General features: G+C 35.5%; 1 protein-coding gene across 1 annotated transcript; it reads right to left on the reverse strand.

Moving 5' to 3' along the window:
• Positions 1 to 538: 538 nt before the first annotated feature.
• Positions 539 to 20,771, reverse strand: LOC145662984 (uncharacterized). Its single transcript, XM_081729080.1, has 2 exons — positions 20,521 to 20,771; positions 539 to 1,842 (listed from the first exon to the last, which is right to left on the reverse strand). The coding sequence occupies exons 1-2, from the start codon at positions 20,530 to 20,532 to the stop codon at positions 1,024 to 1,026; spliced, it is 831 nt and encodes a 276-aa protein (XP_081585206.1). The 5' UTR covers positions 20,533 to 20,771; the 3' UTR covers positions 539 to 1,023.
• Between the last annotated feature and the right edge of the window lie 1,519 nt (positions 20,772 to 22,290).

The following is a 22,290-nucleotide window of genomic DNA, read 5'->3' on the forward strand; positions in this document are numbered from 1 at the left end:
GCAACAATCAGAAAATCAGTGAGAAATTATTCTGCACAGTTAGGGCTCGAACTCAGTCAGTATGCCTTTGCTAGAAGTCAGAATTTGTGCATTACATCTTGAGGCTGGTTTACATTTTACTCTATATTTATATGAGTCTAACCGAAACACACCACTCGCAACATTACACCATATATCTGGTAAGATTTAGCACACATAGAAATTGTAAATATTTTTTTTTAGAAATCGAGACTGGGGAGTGAAGAAGTTACTGGTACATTCATTCTCGGTCCAAAGTCTGGTAAAAGTTAATTCACAGTATAAATTTAAAATGTGCTCGTGTCCTCAAACTCCTGTGTATAGCTGCAAGATTACCACACCATATACAGTGAAATCAGAAATGATGAATTTTCATGGATCTGGTATCCTGTATCTTTCTGACCAATTCACTGTTCTATCGCCTACTTTTATCCTTCAAATACTTTTCTGCTGAATTGTATAAATTTTAAAAATGACATGAAAATACACATACTTGCTTTTTCTTTCTATTTATTTTAAAAAAATACAGTCAATCGCAAGATGGATAATCGAGAATACGCTTGCCTTTTCAACTTAAAAGAGAACAACCACATGCAAATGACAACGAAATACCTATTTTACATACAATATTATTTAGTAACAAATTGACAGACCACATCCTCGCATTTTGCAGACACATTAATTTAGTTCACTGGTATCAGTATACCGAAAAATAATAAACTCTCCGAGAGCCCATTTTTAAATGGACTTACAAATAAGAAATGAAATACATTTCACTGGAAATGTGCTATTCTCACCTTTTTAAACTGGGATTATGCTTAATTTTGCAAATTAATACTTTGACTTATTAAATCATATTGAATTAATTTTCATAAGTTTTTCTTTATAAACTTTTCGAAATAATATTAATAAAGGATACTATATCTTAACACTTAAGAATACGAACAAGCAAACACACAAAACTTAATTAAGCAGCTTATCAATCATAAATTGTGTAGAATCTCCTTATTCATTAACGTACAGATACTGCATTCCTCTAGAGACTGAATCTAGCTCTTGGTTAGATGGTAATGTTTGATCTTCACTTACGCTCACTGGTACACTTTCTAACGACCGAGATTTGTATAGACTAACGTTATTTGGCTTCTGCACTTTGTGAAATTCAACATCGGGCGTCGAAAATTCACTAGCAAGAGAAAATTTAGGTAAATTGTATTCTTCTAAATCACCTTCAGCGTTTTCACTTTTCGTCCTTACCCTCTCCTCCTTGTGCCATGGTATGTCGTAAGGTTTGAGATGATGGCGCCTGAATGACGGTGGGTTGGAATATTTCGTCACTTGCATGAAACAACAGTTTCTCTTGTGTTTTATTTCATTACCAGAACCGAGAGAGACACCGGTGATGTACTGAGTGTTCATCTGTAGCACATTAAAACCCCCACCCACGCTGTTTTCACGATCGGAGCCACAATTAAATTTCGAACTGTTAGTTATGGATTCGAGTTTTCCCTCTGCATTTAGACATGTGTTCTCATTATTTTCAATGTCTGCAGTAGACGCACATACGCAAGCATTATCATCACTTTGTTTGCTATCTGGTCGAGGCAATGTCTGGTCTACTTGAAACTGCGTATTCACAAACTTCTCATGATTAGACGCGTCCAATGGCACAATACTCTGTTGTTTGCGAAGCTTTTCCAACTGTTCATGTAGGTACTCTTTTCGACTCTCGGTCACAGCGCTTAACATGCCTAGCTCATGCAGAGCAGCGTCTAGTCCTGACCAAGCTCCTCCAGTAGCATCCATCGTTCCTGTCATAGCTTTCTGTAATGAAGTTAAAAACAAGAAATTAGTAAAGAGGACATGATGCCATAATATTAATTATCAAATAAACCGAATACATAAAGCATTATTTTGTACTTTATTGAAACATTATCAAGGTCAGGAGACGAGGACGGGGGGAAGGGGCAAGAGTCAACTACAAGCATGTAGTGACAAATCCAAACGCGTATAGACAATATTGAGCTTGCCACAAATACGAAGACATAGTAGTGGAGTGTTCCCAGATTTCTTGGATGAAGATACTATAACTAGTGAATCTAGGATTTATTTATCTCATAGCAAAGCTATTTAACAAGAGATCCAAAATTTTATTTGAATGACCTTGTACTGTGTTTAATGTAGGGGTACCCACTTTTCGTCGCATATGACAATCCGTTTTAGGAAACGCGGATTTTGCAGCAGTTGTCGGCATACTCTCCTCTGGGCCTGAGCTGACATCAACTTATGCGACAGTTTCTGATGGTTTTTCCGAGTTGGTTTGACAATTGTCGTGTGCTGGTGGATGGATCGATTTTCCTTAATAGCGTATCGTAGGACTGTTAAAACGGGGCGACCAGATCTTGGCTAATCTTTGACACTTTTACAACCTGCACGATATTTCTGGAAGCAACGAGTTGCTGTGTTGTGGTTTATTACATTTTCCTCTTTTGTATAGCAAATGTTTTGGCTTGCTGCCGCAATGTTCTCCCGAGTTCTAACTCACGCATAACAGTTCACGTAATAGACGTTTTTGAGCGCTCACCGTCACTGCCACTAAAAACCGATTGAAGAAACTGAGGGAATGGCGGCTTCCATGTTAAATAGCCCGCTTGCCACATTACATCTTGGACCAGTTTGATCTTTCAGTTACGGTTGATTACGACGTATACAAGGGTTGTGAAGATATTGCAGGACTTATAACTTACCCTTGTAGTTCCAACTCAATATACAGTGTCATTCCGTGTTTATTTATCCTAGCATGTAACTTAGATTGTGATGAAAATGGTTATTGTATTTTACAGACTATAAGACGCACCTTAATTTTTACGCAATTTTTTTTAAAAAATAATACCGTAACATTTTTGTAGTTTTTCGCAGAGTTTACGGTCTGTATATTCTAGTCTGTAGTTCTGGGTTTGTGTTGGCGGGCGGGAGGGAGACAGTGTTAGCATCCCCGCAACTCATGCTCGTCGCATCGGTGCACTGCTGCTGCCAGTTGAATCCAATGTTGCCAGATAGAGATAGGTTTCCCGCGGCATCCAATATATGGACATTTTTAAGACTGATGGGAATTTTAAATCAAACACTGGACATTTTCATATTAATTTCGAGTATAAGACGCGCCTGAATTTTGGAGGCAATTTTTCGAAGAAAAAAAGTGCGTCTTATAGTCCGTAAAATACGGTAAATTAGCTGAATGACAGTAGGTATTTACAGATCCCAATTTCAATTTCTTCCTCGGTGATTCCCGAAATAGTAAAGATCTAAATTTGACTATTTTCGGAACAGAAACAGTTCGTTGCGACTGCGTAAATTGTCAGTTCTTTATGTTTCCAAGTTCTTCATTTCTCAATGCAACAAGGTTATCACCAAAACAGAATTTAAACTTCGCATTGTTCGTAATGTTAACAACGGCTCGAAATTATAGAAAAACGAATATGATTGATGTTTCTAATATCATCTATAATATTCACAACGAAACATAATCTCTAAAAGGAGACCTCAACAGAAAGAGAATTAACGAGACCAAAATTTCCTACATGGCACATTTAATAATTTGTAACATATAATGAAATGCAATACTGTAATTACTGAGTGAGTTCAATACTGCAATGCTTTAGCATATACGTGCCAAACTATACATGTATCCAGTAACAATGAATATAAAAACGGTATCCATACGACTTTTACAGTAACACGTTACGAAGTCTACACTTTTTACACTTACGCAAATCTTTCATAAAACACGGTTAGAGCTGTGTTGATGGCCCTTATAAACTGCTGGAATATAGGAGAAAGGAGCTCAACGTAATATATTCTTGTAATAATAATTCTAAAAAACTTGGAACAAGAAACTAATTAACCAACTCTATGGCCTACGGAACCCGGAGGTTCAATGCCGCGTTCACAAAAACTCTCCACTGACTTCTATCCTGTCAATTGGATCCAGTTTCTACTTTGTATTCCTATTTCTGCATGATCCATCTTAATATTGTCCTCCCATCTGCGCCTAGGTCTTCCTATTGGTCGTTTTCCGATTGACTTTGAAAGCGTTCCTACTTTCTTCCATCCTGGCTACATGACATGCCCACCTGAGCCTCCTAGACTTGATGACCCTAACAATATTTGGTAAACCGTATAAATTATATACTTCTTCGTTATGAAGTTCCCCATTCCCGTTCCTCTTGGGTCCGAATATTCGTCTCAGGATCTTGTTCTCAAATACTTTCAGTCTACGTTCTTCCCTCAAGAGTAAGCGACCATGTTTCGAAACTATACAGAATAGGCATGATTGTCGTTTACAGTTCCATTAATCTTACCAGAAGAACATTTTTCACAGCGTGTGGCAAACTTAGGTTTTGAATAGTGAGGTTAAAGAGGTTCGCAACGAATGACTGGTGTTTTAATGCCAGGTACATGGACTAGTACCATATGATATGAAAAGTCTGCCATCACATAACCATCAACCATGGAAGTCACACCTCACATACAGATGGCGTGACTACACCTCACATACAGATGGCGTGACTATCTAAAAATCGTTATGTTCATTCAGTAGCACTAAACTTTAATCTTCAGTCAAACTTTCATAACATTTCATCGAGTAGTTTGCGAGTTATATACATTAATGTGATGCTACTTGTGCTGTGTGAGGGGGAAAGAAAAGTTCCCAAAGAATTTTGCGTTTTGGTTAAACGTTGCTTTTAAACAGGAAAAAATACTGTTTAAGCCAAGGAATGGCTTGATAAATGTTATGGCACATCTTATTCAACAGTATTCTCCATCGTATTTAACAGTAAAGAAGTGGTATCCGAAATTTAAACATGTTCGTACATGCACCGATGATGCTGAATACTACTAAATGGCATTGTTGCTGTCAGGAACTCTTAACTACAAAATAACTTAAGGCATAGGAAAATATACACAATTACGCATATTTATATAATTCGCATTTTGTAACCTGTAAATACGAAAGTGGTTATATTATTAGTGTTACTATGTGGGACATTAGGAAGATGGGTATATGCAGGACAGCCGTAGGTAGTAATGATTTGATAGATTGTTCTGAATTCAAGAATCGTTCATTCAATAAATATAAGCTAAATAAGAGTTGTATTGGTCCAGTTATGACTAGTAAACTATCGAACAAGTGAACTAAAGCATGTTTGTGGACGAAAAACTACACTCTCTGTATGCTTTCTTTTGGAATTTTGCATACACATATTTATCTCCTGGGAAGCACGATGTGGGTTGGAGCAACGCGTGTGGATGGAGCTCATCAGGCCGGAAGTGCGTAAATCAGTTAAAAGTACAATGATTTAGGACTCGATGATTCTATTTTTTGAGAGTGTTGCAGTAAACTACAGTAATTGCGATTCAGAAACTGCCATATAATAGCGAAATAAAGGGAATTTAACAATTCGGTTCAACATAATTCTGAAATGCCTGCTTTCGTGTCTGAAATACTGCTATGGAAAAAGATGCAAAGAGAAACGTATGAGATAGAACACAAGAAACAAACATTATATGTGCAATAACGATGTTACTACCTCAAATTCTTGTTCCGACCAGTCAATACACCAGAAAAAGAAGAGAAGTATTATTATTTCCCACACTGATACCACACATCAATACAAAGCAAATACAGGGGAGGGGAAACAAGTATGACCTGAATGCGAGTTTTCAATTAAGAGGAAAAATATTACTGCCAATTGATTTCGGATTTGTTAATGTAACGGAACAAAACAAATGGAGAAAAATACGATCATTTGGCATTTATAGAAGAAAAGTTACCACAGCCATCGTTTCAAAATATATGAAACCTCAAAGCAAGCAACCGGAAGGCCATCAAGAAATAAAAACACGAATATCAGGCGTGATTGCATTCACTATTAACTTAACCCTTAGAAAAATCGGACGGTGTTAGTGTTTATTATTCAAAATGTCCTACAAAACGTCAAAAGTGTCATGTTTGATTACATGTTCAATGTATGATACTGTATCATCTCATATTATTTTACATGATTTCTATGCCAGGTTCTACAGCACATGAAATAGTTTTTAATATTCAATTAGAAATAGTTTAATAGCTTAATAAGCATGAAACTATTGTTTCATATTACCAAATTTTTATTGCAAACCTATCTCAAGGTTGGCTAATGCCATTTAGGGTTTTTCAATTCACGGTTATGGATTTTCCTAATCGTCCTACACATGAGACACGTCATAACCTCTAACTGTATCACGTTGTTGTTGATTTGATTTTAGCGTCCCTTTCAGCAGTAAGGCTATACGGGGCGACCTACATCGTAACGTTGGGATCCGAACCACATGGGCTCCTGCCGGAAATTGAACCTGGGTCTTCCACGCCAAAGACGCGTGCGCTAACTGCTTGGCCACGCTTGACGCGTGCGAGGGAACTCTCTACCACGCTGTTATGATACATTATAATTATACTTGACACCATGAACAACATACGTAAAGGATCTTCAAGAAAAAAATTTCCTAAGCGCTTTTACGAATATCTGGGTTATAAAGTGGAAAGTGATACGTGTATATAATTAAATAAACAACAACAATTAAAGAGGGTAGTTTAGGGCGAGGGCATAGAATGTACGTATATTAACCACAATTCAAGAAAAGCATATACAGGTTGTTAGAAAGTGATTTAATGTTTAGTGTTTCGTTGAACAGTGAGCGTGTTCAGAATACTCGGGAGTATTTCTTCAGTTACAGGAATAGGACAACGACAATGATTTCCTGGTGAGTTCTAGCCTTCACCTCAATGAAACACAAAACATTAAATCACTTTCTAAAAACCTGTATTTGCTTTTCATGAATTGTGGTTAATATACGTACATTCTATGCCCTCTTTAATTGTTGTTATTTATTTAATTATATACGTGTTGTTCATGGTCATGGCTACAGAGGGAGCCGAAATATGTAGTGGAAGTTAAATCCTGAATAGAAGCAACGGTCTGAGATGCACCAAAATGTTCCTATCAGTTTCTATTAAGTGGCAGCAAGAGAAATTATAAGCTGCAATCGCAACAGTGAATATAAACTAGACTTCTTTATATCCATTCCTCATAACTGCATAATGTCATCAATATTAATTGGATAAAAATCCAATATCTATTAATCGTCATCATCTTAGGTCAGCAATCTTTCGATTGGTCTGTCGCAGCTTTTTATCTTTCTCAATCCTTGGCCAGACTTCTTATTTCTTTGTAGTTTTCTTCCCTATATCTTATTCGTATATTTCAATCGTGGCCTTCCTCTAGGTACTTTTCCTTCTGCAATTCCCTCCATCGTTACTAATGAGATTCTTCCGTCTCATAATGTGTCCAATCATCTTTTCTCGTCTTTTCGAAATATTCTTGAATATACTCCTTTTTTTTCTCCTACCATTTCCAATACTCTCTCTCCCTTGATGCCTTGTCCGCACATCTAATTTTCAGCATCCATCAGGTTTCCATTTCCCATTTTTTCCTCTTCTCCTACTATCCATGTCTCACATCCACCCAATGCCACACTCTACAAATATCCTTTCATCAGCTTTTTCTTCAGTTCTGTGTCTATTAATAATACATGAGAAATTGCAATTTTCATAACAATGGGGGTCATACACTGGTGGCTTGTTACAACGTATTACTGCAGTTGAACTCCGCATCGACATAATAAGATACCAGAAGCAATTTACTTGTTCTATAACAATTGTGATTTTTTTTTAAATAAAAAAAGTAACATAATTATTGCAAAGATCTTGGTACTTTTGGAATCCTATGATATGAAATCTATCTAATTCAAACTAATATTAGATACAATCCCCTCCGATCAGGGCAGTCCAATGGGTACGCCCTCCCCTAAAAAGCTCAAAATTAGGTACGTGCCCGTCTTCGATTGTAAGTCAACTACGCTGAATAAATACAAATAAAACCAGTGTAGAACAAAATTAATAGAAAACTGTGTACCTACCCTGGCATGTGCAAGGGGGAGGTCCGTGTTTTACACAGACATTAAGGAAAAATAAACATTTATAATAGGTTTCAGAACCAGAGAGAGTCGATTCCTAAAACGCACAAAACAACTACACGACTGAGTTAGGAAGAGAAAAAAAGTTGCCAAACGTCCCCTTTTCTCCAGATTTCTTTAATTTATCACAAAAAGTAACATTACTTATGTCTTACTTGTTTTCCTTTCCTTTTTTCTTTGTTTCATCTTCTATCTACTGACATCGGATACCTGGAAGAATTCACCAATCACCGTCCTCACAAGGATTAAGTGCCCTTTTGGTAGTCGTGTGAAACAAGACTTATGTTTTGAAACTGGCAATACTAGATTAAGATATAATTAAAAAAAAAAAAAAAAAAAAAAAAAAAAAAAAAAAAAAAAAAGACGCAGGCTTCACACTTACTTGCTGACCACGAATTCCCTGACTTTTCCATGTCACGATCTACAAATTTTATATTTATAAAAATAATAATAAATAAAAAATAAAAAAGAACAAGAATTTTAGGAATGATCAAAAAATGGATCAAAAGATTGCGATCTTGGCCAATAATTAGTTTTTGGGTCAGTAAACACAAAAGTTTGAAAAGTTTTTTTTTTTTTTTTTTTTTTTTTTTTTTTTTTTTAACGGAATAAGCACATGCGTACAAGATTAGGGGCCACACAATTTTTGAATGGTTTTGAATGGCACCTTAATCGAGTTTTCTTTTCTTTTTTTTCTTCTTTTTTTTTTTCGGAATACGCACATCATACTGAGTAAATTGTTAGTTTTGGCTTGGCTACACTATATGTAGTTCTCAAAATATGGGGTGTACAAGAAAATGTTTGATTGAATGAAATATAGGGTAAGTGTCCCAATAACTGACACTTTCGTCTTTTTTTCTCCGCAACAAGACTGCGGGACTAGGTACAAGCAAATGCTGACACCTTTTATTCCTTTGTGTTGTCAATCCTACACCATTGTTAATATTTGCCTCTAGGTGATAGTTCTCCAAAGAAAGCAGAAAATCAATGGACAGTGAGAAGTCACCCATTTCTTGAGCCTTCTAGTAACGGTTACGCTTAAGGCAAGTTGTTTTTGTGTCCGGCGCATATCAAATGGAACATAATAAAATCTGATGAGCTAATGATCTTTTGATGTAATTGAAGGACTAATAGATCAGACTAAATCAATAAATTATAAGCTTCTTGAAAGTTACACCAAGTTTTCAGGGGGGGGGGTGTCAATTATTGGTCACAAGTTACCTGCAATGACCAGTAATTGACACCCCTGTCAATTACTGGTGATTTGCCTAAGCTCAATAAATACCAGCAGCAATTTGATATACAATGTACTTCAGTGAACTTAAGTTGACTGGCAAGGTTTAAAACATTATTATTATTATTATTATTATTATTTTATAAAATCCCAGTAGTTGACAAGGAGTGTCAATTACTAGATCAAGGAGTGTCAATTACTAGGCTGCTGTAGAAGAATTGTACAAACGATTGACAAGGCACACCTTTGTGATTAACAGAGAACCAACCTTGTTTTTTTCTAAAAATAATTCTTGAAGTGGCAAATACCTTCGTGGTACGGGATCAAGTGGGCCTAGGCCTTTTCCTTACCTTTTCTTTGTCTTTTTGAGCGTTAAGTGTGACTATTAAGCAAATGCTTTCCCTTAATCTACAGTATATTACCTGGCATGTTGCCATGGGCAGAGCAGCCTACAGTGGCCGATTGGTAATATAAATAAAAAAATAAAAAAAAATAATAAAAAAAAGCAATTACATTTGTTTATGCATACTGCGAAAGCTCTCATGAAACAGGAAAACTTCTACTTTGTTTCTTTACAACTCAATCACATCTATGGAGCAAAGTGAAATCACATAATAGGTCTTTGTCAACTCAAGAGTGAATCTTGAGCTAGTTAGTGATCATTTGGATGGAACGCAGCTGCAAAGTAAGCACATCTACAAGCGAGAGGGTACAGTCTTTATTACGTATTGGTGATAACCCAGAGGAAAACGAGAAAACAGGAGTGACACAAGTGTTAGAAATACTATCCGTGTCATCAACTTCGTCCCTTTAGATTCCGTCAGGTGGTGAAAATATCAACTCTTCTGTGGAATCGTCCTTTAAGAAGACGTTCTGATCTGAAAGATGACCTATAGTACGAAAGCAGAAGTAAACTGAACAAGTACGGTCTTTTGTGACATCAGGCATCTGGAAAAGTCATTATCAAAAGAAATAGGAACAAAAACTTGCAAATCACAGATATATAAGAAAGGAAATTGATCCGGGAGCAGAAGAGGAAACAGAAACTTCAAAAGGACAAAAGCACAAACGACAAAAATTTCAAAAGAGAAAGAAAGCAGTCAGTAAATCTAAAAGTGAACAACAGTACGTCGTCTGAAGAATCAAACATTCAGTTCCAAGAATCTTCTGACGAGAGTCTGTTAATGGCAGGGGCGGATCCAGGACGGACTTCTGGGGGGGGGGGGGGCAGTGGGTTGTAATACTGCTACTTAGAGCTACTTTTAAGAGCGTCAAAAAATAAACTATATATTTTATTTATATATAAAATAAAAAAAGTTTCCTCTTCTGGGGGGAGATCACCTCGATCGCCCCCCCCCCCCTGGATCCGCCCCTGGTTAATGGACATTGACATTCCAATCACATCACATGAACTACCAACGTGTAAGATTGAAAAAGGGAGATACTATGTTGTTTATTATAATGAACAATTTTATATCGGTCGCATTATTGCTATTGATAAGGACAGGGTTCATGTCAAATTTCTTAGAGAGATAACGGAAAACACATTTATGTGACCAAAAGTAACAGATATTGATAAGGTGGAAATAAAATTCATATTTACGGACCGATTACTCAAATTGGCAATAGTCCCTTCATTGTGGATAATGTCGTTATGTAAAATCCGCGGCAAAAAACCTGCAACATGGGCATATAAGTTTATTGTGAAATGACGAAGTCTTTTGCTCCAAAATAAGTGTGCACGGGAGGAGGCCGAGGTTTATCCTGGCGTGATTCGTTCCACTTAGACGTTATGTTTATTCCCTATGCTGTTAGGCGTAGTTTCACAATAAACTTACATTCTCATGTTGCAGGTTTTTTGCCGCGGATTGTACAAGTTCAAAATCTCACACCGACAGATGAAACTATCATAAATGTCTTCCGGCATCATTAGGCCATTTTAGTAATTGTTTTATGCGATGCTGTTACATTATGACCGAGGACATTTCAAATTAGATAATATTTCACTGATAGTACAAAATATTTCACTTTTCAATTATGGTGCCCTCCATTTCAACTCAGGCAAAAAAAAAAAAAAAAAAAAAAAAAAAAAAAAAAAAAAAAATCCATCACAATCTCAGATATTGTTGAAACTTTTTTTCATAGCAACTAGACATGTTTTTAAGAGACCCATATTTTTTTTGTTTTGTCGAAAAAAATTTTCCCGCCAAATAATGGGTCATCAAAGACGGGGAGTACAATTTATGAATTGTAGAAGACATGGAAAATGGTCAACTTTGGAGCCTCACCATTCGGCTATGGAGACAGGTAGAGTTATAATTCTTGTTGTGGTATGTACATAGGGATATAAAGAAACTATATTTTATTATAGTTTGGTTTGCGCATGCGTAACTTTTTGTACATAAATTAACAAATGAACGCCAATTTATCTGAAAAGTCGAAGTTTGCGAATTTTTTTCGAGCATTTTCGGTTCGAATTTTAAAATTCTGTTTTCACGGTTGGTAAGACCTGGTTACCCTCTTTCCGAAAAAAAATTTGTATCGCTTCTGTGTGCAACAGTTTTGTCGCAAAAAATTCGAGAAATTGTAAAATTTTCAAAAATCGCCATTTTTGGGCACCATTTTCTCGAAAACACCATCTTTTAAAATTCTGAAATTTTGTCAGATGGTTCAACTTTACACGAATAATAAACACACCAAATACCATTCTCGACCAATGCTTCATGAATTAATTGCAGCCTTTTAAAGTTAGCGAAGTTTCGTTAACTTTGATGTCTCAGTTAGCAACACTGGGAACAATAAAAGTGCAATGATATGATGATGTTTGTGGTTCATATTCATTAAATGAAGAATAAAAGGTTTTATTGACTGTCTTTTTTTAATATTATTTTGATCAAGAAGGCTCTCTGAAATAGTAAAATGAGCCTCCCCCTACTCCTCCGTTTTCTTAATCCGAAATAATCTGAGGTGGAAATTACGATTACGAAACGCACAAATTTCAAGTTCACTTACTTAAAATGGTCTTCGGGAAAAAAAAAATTCACTGATTTTTTTTTTATTTTTTACATGGACCAATCATTTGCTTGGTTGATTTCTTCGCTAATGGCATGTAACCGTGCAGGTGCTCCAATAGGTGTTGGCTCACTCACAACTCGTTCAGGAGTGGATCTAGGGGGAAGAAACTTTTTTATTTTATATATAAATAAAACCGGTCTCAGAGTTTGGAGCTCTTAAAAGTAGCTCTAAGTAGCAGTATTACCCCCCCCCCCCTTTCCAGAAGTCCGTCCTGGATCCGCCCCTGCGTAGCACATTGTCGATAGTCACAAATGCTGAAGGTCCATGTGGAAGCATAAACAGCACTTCAACTTCAACGTAATTCATGATTTATTCATAATATTTCTGCTACGCACCACTGGCTATCATACATATATGTATGTAACAAAAGTTCCTTTTTGCACATTTCTTAAATCTACACTTTGAATTGCAGAAGTTCGATTTTGGGGGAAGCATGAAGTTAGTTCAAGGTGACCCGTTACTGCCATAAAAACTTCGCCATTTTCCGAAAGCCAAAGATGACTTCGTTGAATACCAGTTACCGGTCGCATACTTTCCCTTTTTTTTCTTCCGGAAGTCGTCGAATTCAGTTCCAGGCAACAAAATGAGAGTAATACCCGGAGTTTGTACTTGCACTATGCTAACGAATTCTTCTGCGGTTTTAGTGGGGGCGCGGTGGCTCAGTGGTAGAGCGTTCACCTCCGGTGCTTGGGGTCCCTGGTTTAAAACGTTTCGATTTTTTTAACTTTTTGTCCTTTTTCGATCACTGTAATGACATCGCACTTAATTGACTCTGTCTGGAGCATTCCAAATCATCACTGAAGTAATAGTTCAGGCTTTTTGTAGATAATCAGAATTTATTGGATGGCCATTTCAAGTAAACTTAAAATTTGTGTTTTTCGTAATCGTAATTTCCACCTCAGATTATTTCGGTTTAAGAAAACGGAGGAGTAGGGGGAGGCTCATTTTACTATTTCAGAGAGCCTTCTTGATCAAAATGCCAATAAAACCTTTTATTCTTCATTTAATGAATGTGAACCACAAACATTATCAAATCATTGCACTTTTTTTGTTCCCAGTGTTGCTAACTCTGACATCAAAGTTAACGAAACTTCGCTAACTTTTAAAGGCTGCAGTTAATTCATGAAGCATTGGTCGAGAATGGTATTTGGTGTGTTTATTTATTCATATAAAGTTGAACCATCTGGCAAAATTTCAGAATTTTAAAAGATGGTGTTTTCGAGAAAATGGCGATTTTTGAAAATTTTACAATTTCTCGAATTTTTTGCGACAAAACTGTTGCACACAGAAGCGATACATTTTTTTTTCGGAAAGAGGGTAACCAGGTCTTACCAACCAAGAAAACAGAATTTTAAAATTCGAACCGAAAATGCTCGAAAAAAATTCGCAAACTTCGACTTTTCAGATAAATTGACGTTCATTTGTTAATTTATGTACAAAAAGATACGCATGCGCAAACTAAACTATAATAAAATACAGCTTCTTTATATCCCTATGTACATACCACAACAAGAATTATAACTCTACCTGTCTCCATAGCCGAATGGTGAGGCTTCGAAGTTGACCATTTTCAATGTCTTCTACAATTCATACATTGTACTCCCCGTCTTTGATGGCCCATTACTTGGCGGGAAATTTTTTTTTCGACAAAACAAAAAAATATGAGTCTCTTAAAAACATGTCTAGTTGCTATAAAAAAGTTTCAACAATATTCGAGATTGTGATGGTGCATGCTCTGCCTGAATTGAAATGGAAGGCACATTATATAATTATTAGTACTTAATTTTCTTGTCATATGTCAACTGGAAACAAGATTAGGACTATGCTATGAATATTTGTATAATTTTAGTATTAACTTCCGTTGTATGCAAAAATAATAGTATAATAACTATATTAGCGAAAGAAATAAACATGTTTATCCAGGTGGAAACTGTTATAAATCAGTTTGATAAGTTGGTAGAAAATTATATGGTTCATTCGAATAATATATTAGGAGATATCAATTACTGGGTCACAATGGGTCAATTACTGGTGAATCTCTCAAATCATAGTGTCAATTTCTGGTACAATGATCAACTTTTCGTATACATATTTTAAAAAATAACAATTATTAGTCTATTATTTTTATGGAAACAACTCTTAACACCTGACGTTTTGTCACTCCTTACCTTCACAATTATGAGGTTTTCGATTTGAAGCTTTGTATTGCTGATAAAAGCACGTAAAATGTGATATATGCCAATAAAAATAGTTAAAAAAAAAGTTGACACCCGACAAAATGAGGTAGACATTATATAGGCAGTAGTGGAAAGTTTCTTTCTTTCTTTTTAATAAAAGGGGAAGAGGTCAAGTTCTAATCCTGGAATGCAAAGCCCTCACCATGACAGGCATTGATTCAACACTCGATATACCCTGTGGTGAGATACCAAAAACTGTCACTACTGGAAAGGTATAGTAAATATGTAATACTCTTTTTTAACTTATTACAATGTCAATTATTGGCAGCAAGTCATTCTCTTATTACTTTATTAAAATTAAGATGTCTTGTTTGTAGTTTGTAATTAATTTTTAGAAATTTGTAAAATATAATTACAATCTCTGAAAAATTGCCACTTTTTAAGAAAGAAAAAAAAAAAAGAAAAAAGATTGACATATGGTTAGCATATTCAGTGTCTTCGACTGTTCAGAGATTGGAGCAATTTTTTTTTTTACCATGAAAATTCCTACAATTAAATTTCACCAGAACCCATAAGAGAATATTTTATTTTGAGACTTGGGTGTCTGTTGGTGGAGAGGAGATCCAGAGGTGTCTTAAAAACTTCCAATGCCCAAAACGCAGGGTTGGCAAAAATCATATCTATTTATTTTTAAGTAACTTTGCTTTATTTTTATTTAAATTACATACGAATAGAAAAATTTTGGTTTGGCCTTAACGTCCTTACGCAAGAGCGGGAAGCATAGCTTAAACGGACTGCCAGACCTTCTGTTTTTTAGATAAATTTTAAGTTTTTCTGGTACGTTATACGTTTTAATTTTACATGTAAAACGATTTCTTCTATTTTAAAAAAATGAAAGATATCAGTCCTAGACATTTTAAAAATAGTTTTATACGATTTTGTTTAGATTTTTTTCTTTTAAATTAGAGGAACTGATTTCTCACACAATGTTAACGATGCAACTGAACTATATAACTCAGTATTCACAGAGTAAATACAATAAGTTGCGTTTTCACCTCTCATTTAGCCGGCATCTCAACCTTATGATTAAGAATAATTAGTTTTAGAATCTGTCAACATCGTTTTGATCAATCGAACAGAAGCAACTGTGAATTAATAAAATCAGAACTCCAAGTGTTTGTGAATTTTATAAATATGTCCTGCAAGTGTGTTTGAACGTATAAAAAATGACGTGGAACTGTTAAGAGATAGTCTTCATTAAAATACAGTTTAAATGCAACAAAGATAATATAGTTGGTTGGTTATAGTCTCTATTCAGCACCAAGGTTATGAGACGAGGCGTGGTTGAACGTGAAATTCGAGTTACATGATCTCCACCGGAAATTGTAATATACTTTTTTTGTCTGTTTTGTGTGTTGCAATTGTTTCTTAATGAAAATGTTCCTGCTTCCAATCAAAATTATCGTGAGATATTATGAGAAAGCATGTACAGTTTGCACACAATCAAACCAACTTTTTCCATGAAGACCAAGATCTACAGGTGGGAATTATCCAAAGGTAAAGCAAATTACTCTTTTTTGTAAATTCTGGTGACGATTAGTATGGTGTGAACATTTTACTAACTGACAGTTCGCAGGTAGCCGGTATTGCCCTTTAAGAAAGCTTCACTGTTCAGAAAAGTTGGCTTAGGCTGTAATTTCACTATATCTATGTTTCTTATTACGTAAATATTCAATATCACATATCTTCCGTTTTTTTCCTAAAAGTCTTAAGAGCTTCCCTTTTTCTCTCTGAAAAATCTGACAAATTTAACCTCAAAGTGGGATCCACCCAAGAGAAATGGTCCTTCACCTGGACTCGAACCCGGGACCCCTTGATTACAAAGGCGACGAGTCTACCGCCTTACCCACGGAGGATACCTGGTAGAAATACGTTACACTGATCTTGCATACTTGTGAATATTTTAAGAGTCACTTCAGAACGACTAAACATACACAACTGCAGAGAGTTATACACGTTATTAAAATAAATGGACAATTTCAAATGACTAAAGAATATAGATCTAATTTAGTCCAAGTTAGTCCAATGAGTACGAAATAAGACTAAATTCAATTTACATATCAATGCAAGAAGCGAATCAAGATATTAATCATTGGAGTTCACTATGGTTCTCAGCCATTCATACATATACCGTACATAAGCAGAAAATACTTTTGATTTTAATAATGCACTTATATTCGTGTTTTCTGACTTTTAATGTATGAGAAAAGATCTAGATGGTTTGGGATACAAAGGAAATTTCACATGACTTGTGGCAACTTTTATTCTTAAGAGTACTTATTTATTTATTTTAGTTTATATTCTTTATATATATATATATATATATATATATATATATATATATATATAACAACTCGTTTAAACCACAGTGGTATAAATTACCTTGGTCTAAATCAGTCAACGGCACCACAAAATAAAGTCAAATAAACTTTCAGTGCAGTTGGTCCGAAGGACGTTCTGAAATCAGCTTTGAAGACACAAAGGTGAATTCTGAGTAAACGAGATAGACAGAAAGTAAAAACATGAGGTGCAAACTGTAATTCAATGTGTGCATGACAATTGACAAAGCCAATAGTGATGAAGAAATCCAAGGTGAACTATTAACAGTAAGATGTATATCAAAAGTGATAGACGGAATAGATTCTATACAGCGCATCGTGGTACATAAGTATACCTATGTACTTTAGTATGTTATAGCAATTTTATTTTAGACTTTGCTTGTGGAGGGAGAAGGTAAAAAACTGAGATATGAATAGAATTTCCCGTTTTTAATTAATATGTTGCTATGTTATTGGTTAAAACGCACATAATTCTCGAACTCAGGGTGAGGAGGCAGGACAATTGGCCACCCTGAATCAACGAATGAAGTCCCTAGTACGTAGTATGTACTTTTGAGTTTACATAGTAATAAAAGAAAAAGAAATAACAATGTTTTTACAGATTCGATGTTGTATTCTAACAGTTTTTTCCACAGGGAGTGCGCGCGGACCAAGGCTTTACAGTACCGTACAGTTCTTAAAGATGGCTTTGTAAGGTTAAGAAGTTGAATTATAATCCATGAAGATTCAAAATATCCAGAATACATATTATGGTTATACAAAACTAGTCTTTCACCTTGAACACTTTCACCTCTGGTGCATGGGGTCCTTGGATCGATCGTAGCTCGCGCCAAGTGAATTTTATGGTGGACAAATATCGGTTTTCTCGGGAATCTCTCGTTTCCTCCAGCTTTCTTCATTCCATCATTTCATTCATTTCTCATCATCACAGTCTCGTTTAGCCAAGCCGGCATAACTGTGGGATGTAAAACTTTTCCACTTTATTTCTTTCACCCTGAACAGAGTTATTCTATTGACGAATTTCAACTTTATTAGATACGCTTTTTTATTTCTTGTTTAGATTAACGCCCCATGACAATGCAGAGAGAGGCCAAGAAAGAGAACCTAGAAAACTCACGAATATAGTGTTTGTCTACCACAAAAACCACTTGGCGGGAGCTCGACTCGAATCACGAACAAGCGTCAGAGGTTAGCGCTCTACCACTGAGCTACCGTGGCCACAATACACGATATGCATCTGAAATCGTATAATAAGAAGTGTACTGACCTGAGTGAGAGAAGGAATGCGAATAGCAGAGTATGCTTAGGGAGCCGAAGACACAAGAAGTAAACAGTATTTTAAGTCAAAATATTTGGGTATGTGCATATAAGATATGTATATTGTGTAACGTGCTTCTCTCACATGGCTGCCTACTTACGCTTATACTATTTTGCTACATAATTAACCCTTAAGTACTCGCGTGGGGTGTACAAAACTCCCAAACAGGTACATGTGTTGCTAGTCAGAAGTCCTGATGAAAAAATATAACATAATGTCTCAAAACGAGTACAAAAAAATCTAATTGCAGCAAATATTTTTTAAAACATGTCTAGAGTTATGCTGCATTGTTTTATTTTTAAAATATTTTTATTGTAAAAAGTTAATATCAATTTGGGGGTCTATTGGACCCCTGCGCGAGCACTACTGTCACAAAAAAAAGGGCGCGAGTACTTACGGATTAAATAAACCAAGTTCTTTAAACATTTACCTTCATTGGAATTAATGGAAGTTCTTAACAATTTAAAAAGATAAGTTTCTTTTGGCCAATATGTCGCACAATAGGGCAAGTATATAATGCATAAACAAGTAGGTGGGATAGGTTAGGTTAGTTTCTCTCCATATGTTTCTGGCCCTTCACTCCAACATTAACTTTTTTCTTTTTCATCTGGTTTACTTTATTATGACAAGCCTAGAATCTCGTAAATCCTTCAAGTCACGTAATAAGATGGCTGCTATCCCAGTTTTGGTCTCCATAGATTTGTAAAATGTACACACATCTGTTTTTGCTGTTGTTTTTTTTATATACTTTGTTACATTGTTTCAGTGTAAAATGGACTTAGATCTGTCTCTGAAATATTTATGAATAAATAAATGAATGAATAAATAAAAGATGAATATACAAGCAATTAAATTATTTGGGGACCTAACGTCTGACATCCTCAATAATGTTAAAAAATGTAATACAAACTGTAAGCACGTAGTCCATAAGAGAGCTGTTTGACACGTAACGCATCTAATAACATAACGGACAGTGTTTCTGATATTGTCGTTTATGCGCATACCCATTGTCGCTGACGCGCTTGTTCCTTACAGGCATCTTGCACTGCCCTAACTCGATTAAATGGCAATAGCACTTTTTTAGGTCGGTTCCTATTTTTGCACTGGCGGTTTTATGGGATATTTACGCACGACATTGGGGGACCAAATAAACAGGAGAAATGAGTTGATATTAGATAAGGGTAATTGATTCGTGTATAATTGAGAAGTCAACAGAATAAAAATACACTGTATGGAAGTAAGATATGCAAAGGCTATAGGGACTATTTGTAGTTTGCGGAAGCGTACGTAAGGATGTATGAATATAGTGATGCAGGTGCTTAGCCTTTTTGAGTTATGGCGGGGTTATGTATTGGATGTAATATTTCAATTTTGAACTTCGTACGTAAATATGTTACAAACGAAGGTGAATAGTAATTTAAAGACACGGATTATTGGAGTTAAGAACTCCGTTTGTCGGAACTCCTCAAAAATGTTTACAATAGGCTTGCAAATGAACTATAATATGGTTGGATCGGGCCTCCCCTACATTTTTGGGCTGGCTACCGGCCTGCTGAATGTTCAAAAATTCTTCACAAATAGGGCATGGTGAAGTAGTGAAAATTGATGAGTCGAAGTTTGGTAAAGGGAAATATCTAACCTAAAAAGTGGAAACTACTTCAATTGTAACTTAATCTAACGTAACCAAACTTAAACTAAACTAACTTAATGTCAACAGTTATAAGGAATTAATTGTTCTTATTATCCTGACAATCTGAAATTAGCTTATTTCTTCTCTCAATAAAGGCTGGCTGCACAAAACTAAACATATGCCTGTTATATAATGGTTAAGTCTTCCTAAAATTAATATGCGCCCACCAAATTCCCCTTATAAGAAACAATTTATAAGGCACTGATAGTCAATTTCCTGAAAGAATTCAGAATTCATGAATTCACATATGGATACCTAAATGGGATAGCACGGTAGGATGTTAGGCTAGAAAAGTTTTGTTTGTTCTTCTCTTTAATAGCAATTTCCAAAATTACGAAAATTTACTTTTGAGTTAAATAAAATACTCCAGTAATAAACAAACCGATTATAAAGTACTGAACATGATATGTTAAAATATTTTATTTTCACTAGAAAAGAACATCTCTAGTTTCCTTCCAGCATATAAAAAACAAACTACTAAATACATACCTGAATATTTTTTATGAAGCATATACGAAAGTAGGACTGCTTACCTGAAATGACATCCAATGTTAACAACCTTCTCCTAACACCTTATGCTCCCATTTCGCTCTATTTCGTTCGTATATAATAAAACCTCTTCTATTTTCGTAGATCAATATTTATCGACATGAGGAACGTTAATGCCCTTTTAGTATTTCATCGTATTAACTCTAAATCAATAATTCTTCAAAATAGCTTGTACAGATCGGTCAATGTTGAATACTCTTTACTCCCAACCATCGATGACAACAAAACAACGCAGAGTTGCCAGGTTATAGAAACAGCAAATGTAAACAAATGTTCAGACGATGGGAAAGAATATTCTAATTGTTGGCATTCTTACTATAATGTTTAATATCTAGATTATTTTCATATGAAAGTACAATAAACAAGTACATAATATTTGTGACTCCATTAATTTACTCATTTGTATAAATATCAAAATATACAGATAAATCGTGACAGGCAGAGGCGTACACAGATTGTCAGGGGGTTTCAACCTCCAAAGTTTATTTTCAAGAGTTTCTATACATATCTTAATATGGTAAATGCTTATTTTTACATAATATCTTGCTCAAGGGGATTTATACCCGATCTCGCTTGTGTACGTCACTGAGTGGGAATAATTTAGTTTCCGGGGGTGGGGTATAATTAACAATGAAACATAATCTATATATTAAACGATTCAGCTTGACAAAACAAATCGATTGATATCAATTTTAACTACTTCCGGTTAACCACTTCTGGTTTACTGAGCCTAATTTAGATTCCGGGGGTGGGGTATAATCAGCAACGAAACATACAATATATATACCAATCGATTCAGCTTGACAAAACAAGTCGATCGATACAAAATTTAACTACTTCCGGTTTACTGAGCCTAATTTAGATTCCGGGGGTGGGGTCAGCAACTAAACATATAGGGCGGTATTCAGAGAGGATTCGTTAATCGAGGGTTAGTCACAGACTAGTTAGATAAAATACCAACTCTTCACTAAGGAAAGTGCACTTTCTGGTATTCAGAGTCAACTTTGAGTACAATTAAAATGATGATTTGGGTATGATTAACTTATAGAACCCTAATGTATCGGGTGAGAAAAATAAATGTGGCAACTGCGGAAAAGTAGATCAGCGCATGCGTAGTCTGCAAAAATGAAAATATATGAAATACGAAGTACGAAATGTTGTGTTGCACGCTAAACCGTGGGTAAAAGATTAGCCTCTGCTCTAGATTAATTAGTCAAATATGACTAACTTCGTCATATACTACGTCCTAATCAGAGACTCTGAATACAACTTTGATAACCATCCGTTAGTCAACTCCGTAGTATGGCTTTAATCAGACGTCAAAACGACTCTGCATAAGGCCCATACAATCTATATATCAATCGATTCAGCTTGACAAAACAAATAGATCGATAGATCGATTTCAATTTCAACTACTTCCAGTTAACCACTTCCGGTTTACTGAGCCTAATTGAGTTTCCAGGGGTGGGGTATATTCAGCAATCAAACATATATAATCTATATATCAATCGATTCAGCTTGGCAAAACAAGTCGATCGATACCAAATTTAACTACTTCCGGTTAACCACTTACGGTTTACTGAACCTAATTTAGTTTCCTCTGGTAGGATATAATCAGCAACAAAACATATACTGTACATCCTATACATCAATCGATTTAGCTTGACAAAACAAATCTATCGATACCAATTTTAACTCTTTCCGGACAACCACCTCCGGTTTAGTGGGTCTAATTTAGTTTCCGGTGGTGGGGT

This window comes from Thermobia domestica, chromosome 10 (genome assembly GCF_964235325.1).
Source record: "Thermobia domestica chromosome 10, izTheDome1.hap1.1, whole genome shotgun sequence".
NCBI classification, from domain to species: domain Eukaryota; kingdom Metazoa; phylum Arthropoda; class Insecta; order Zygentoma; family Lepismatidae; genus Thermobia; species Thermobia domestica.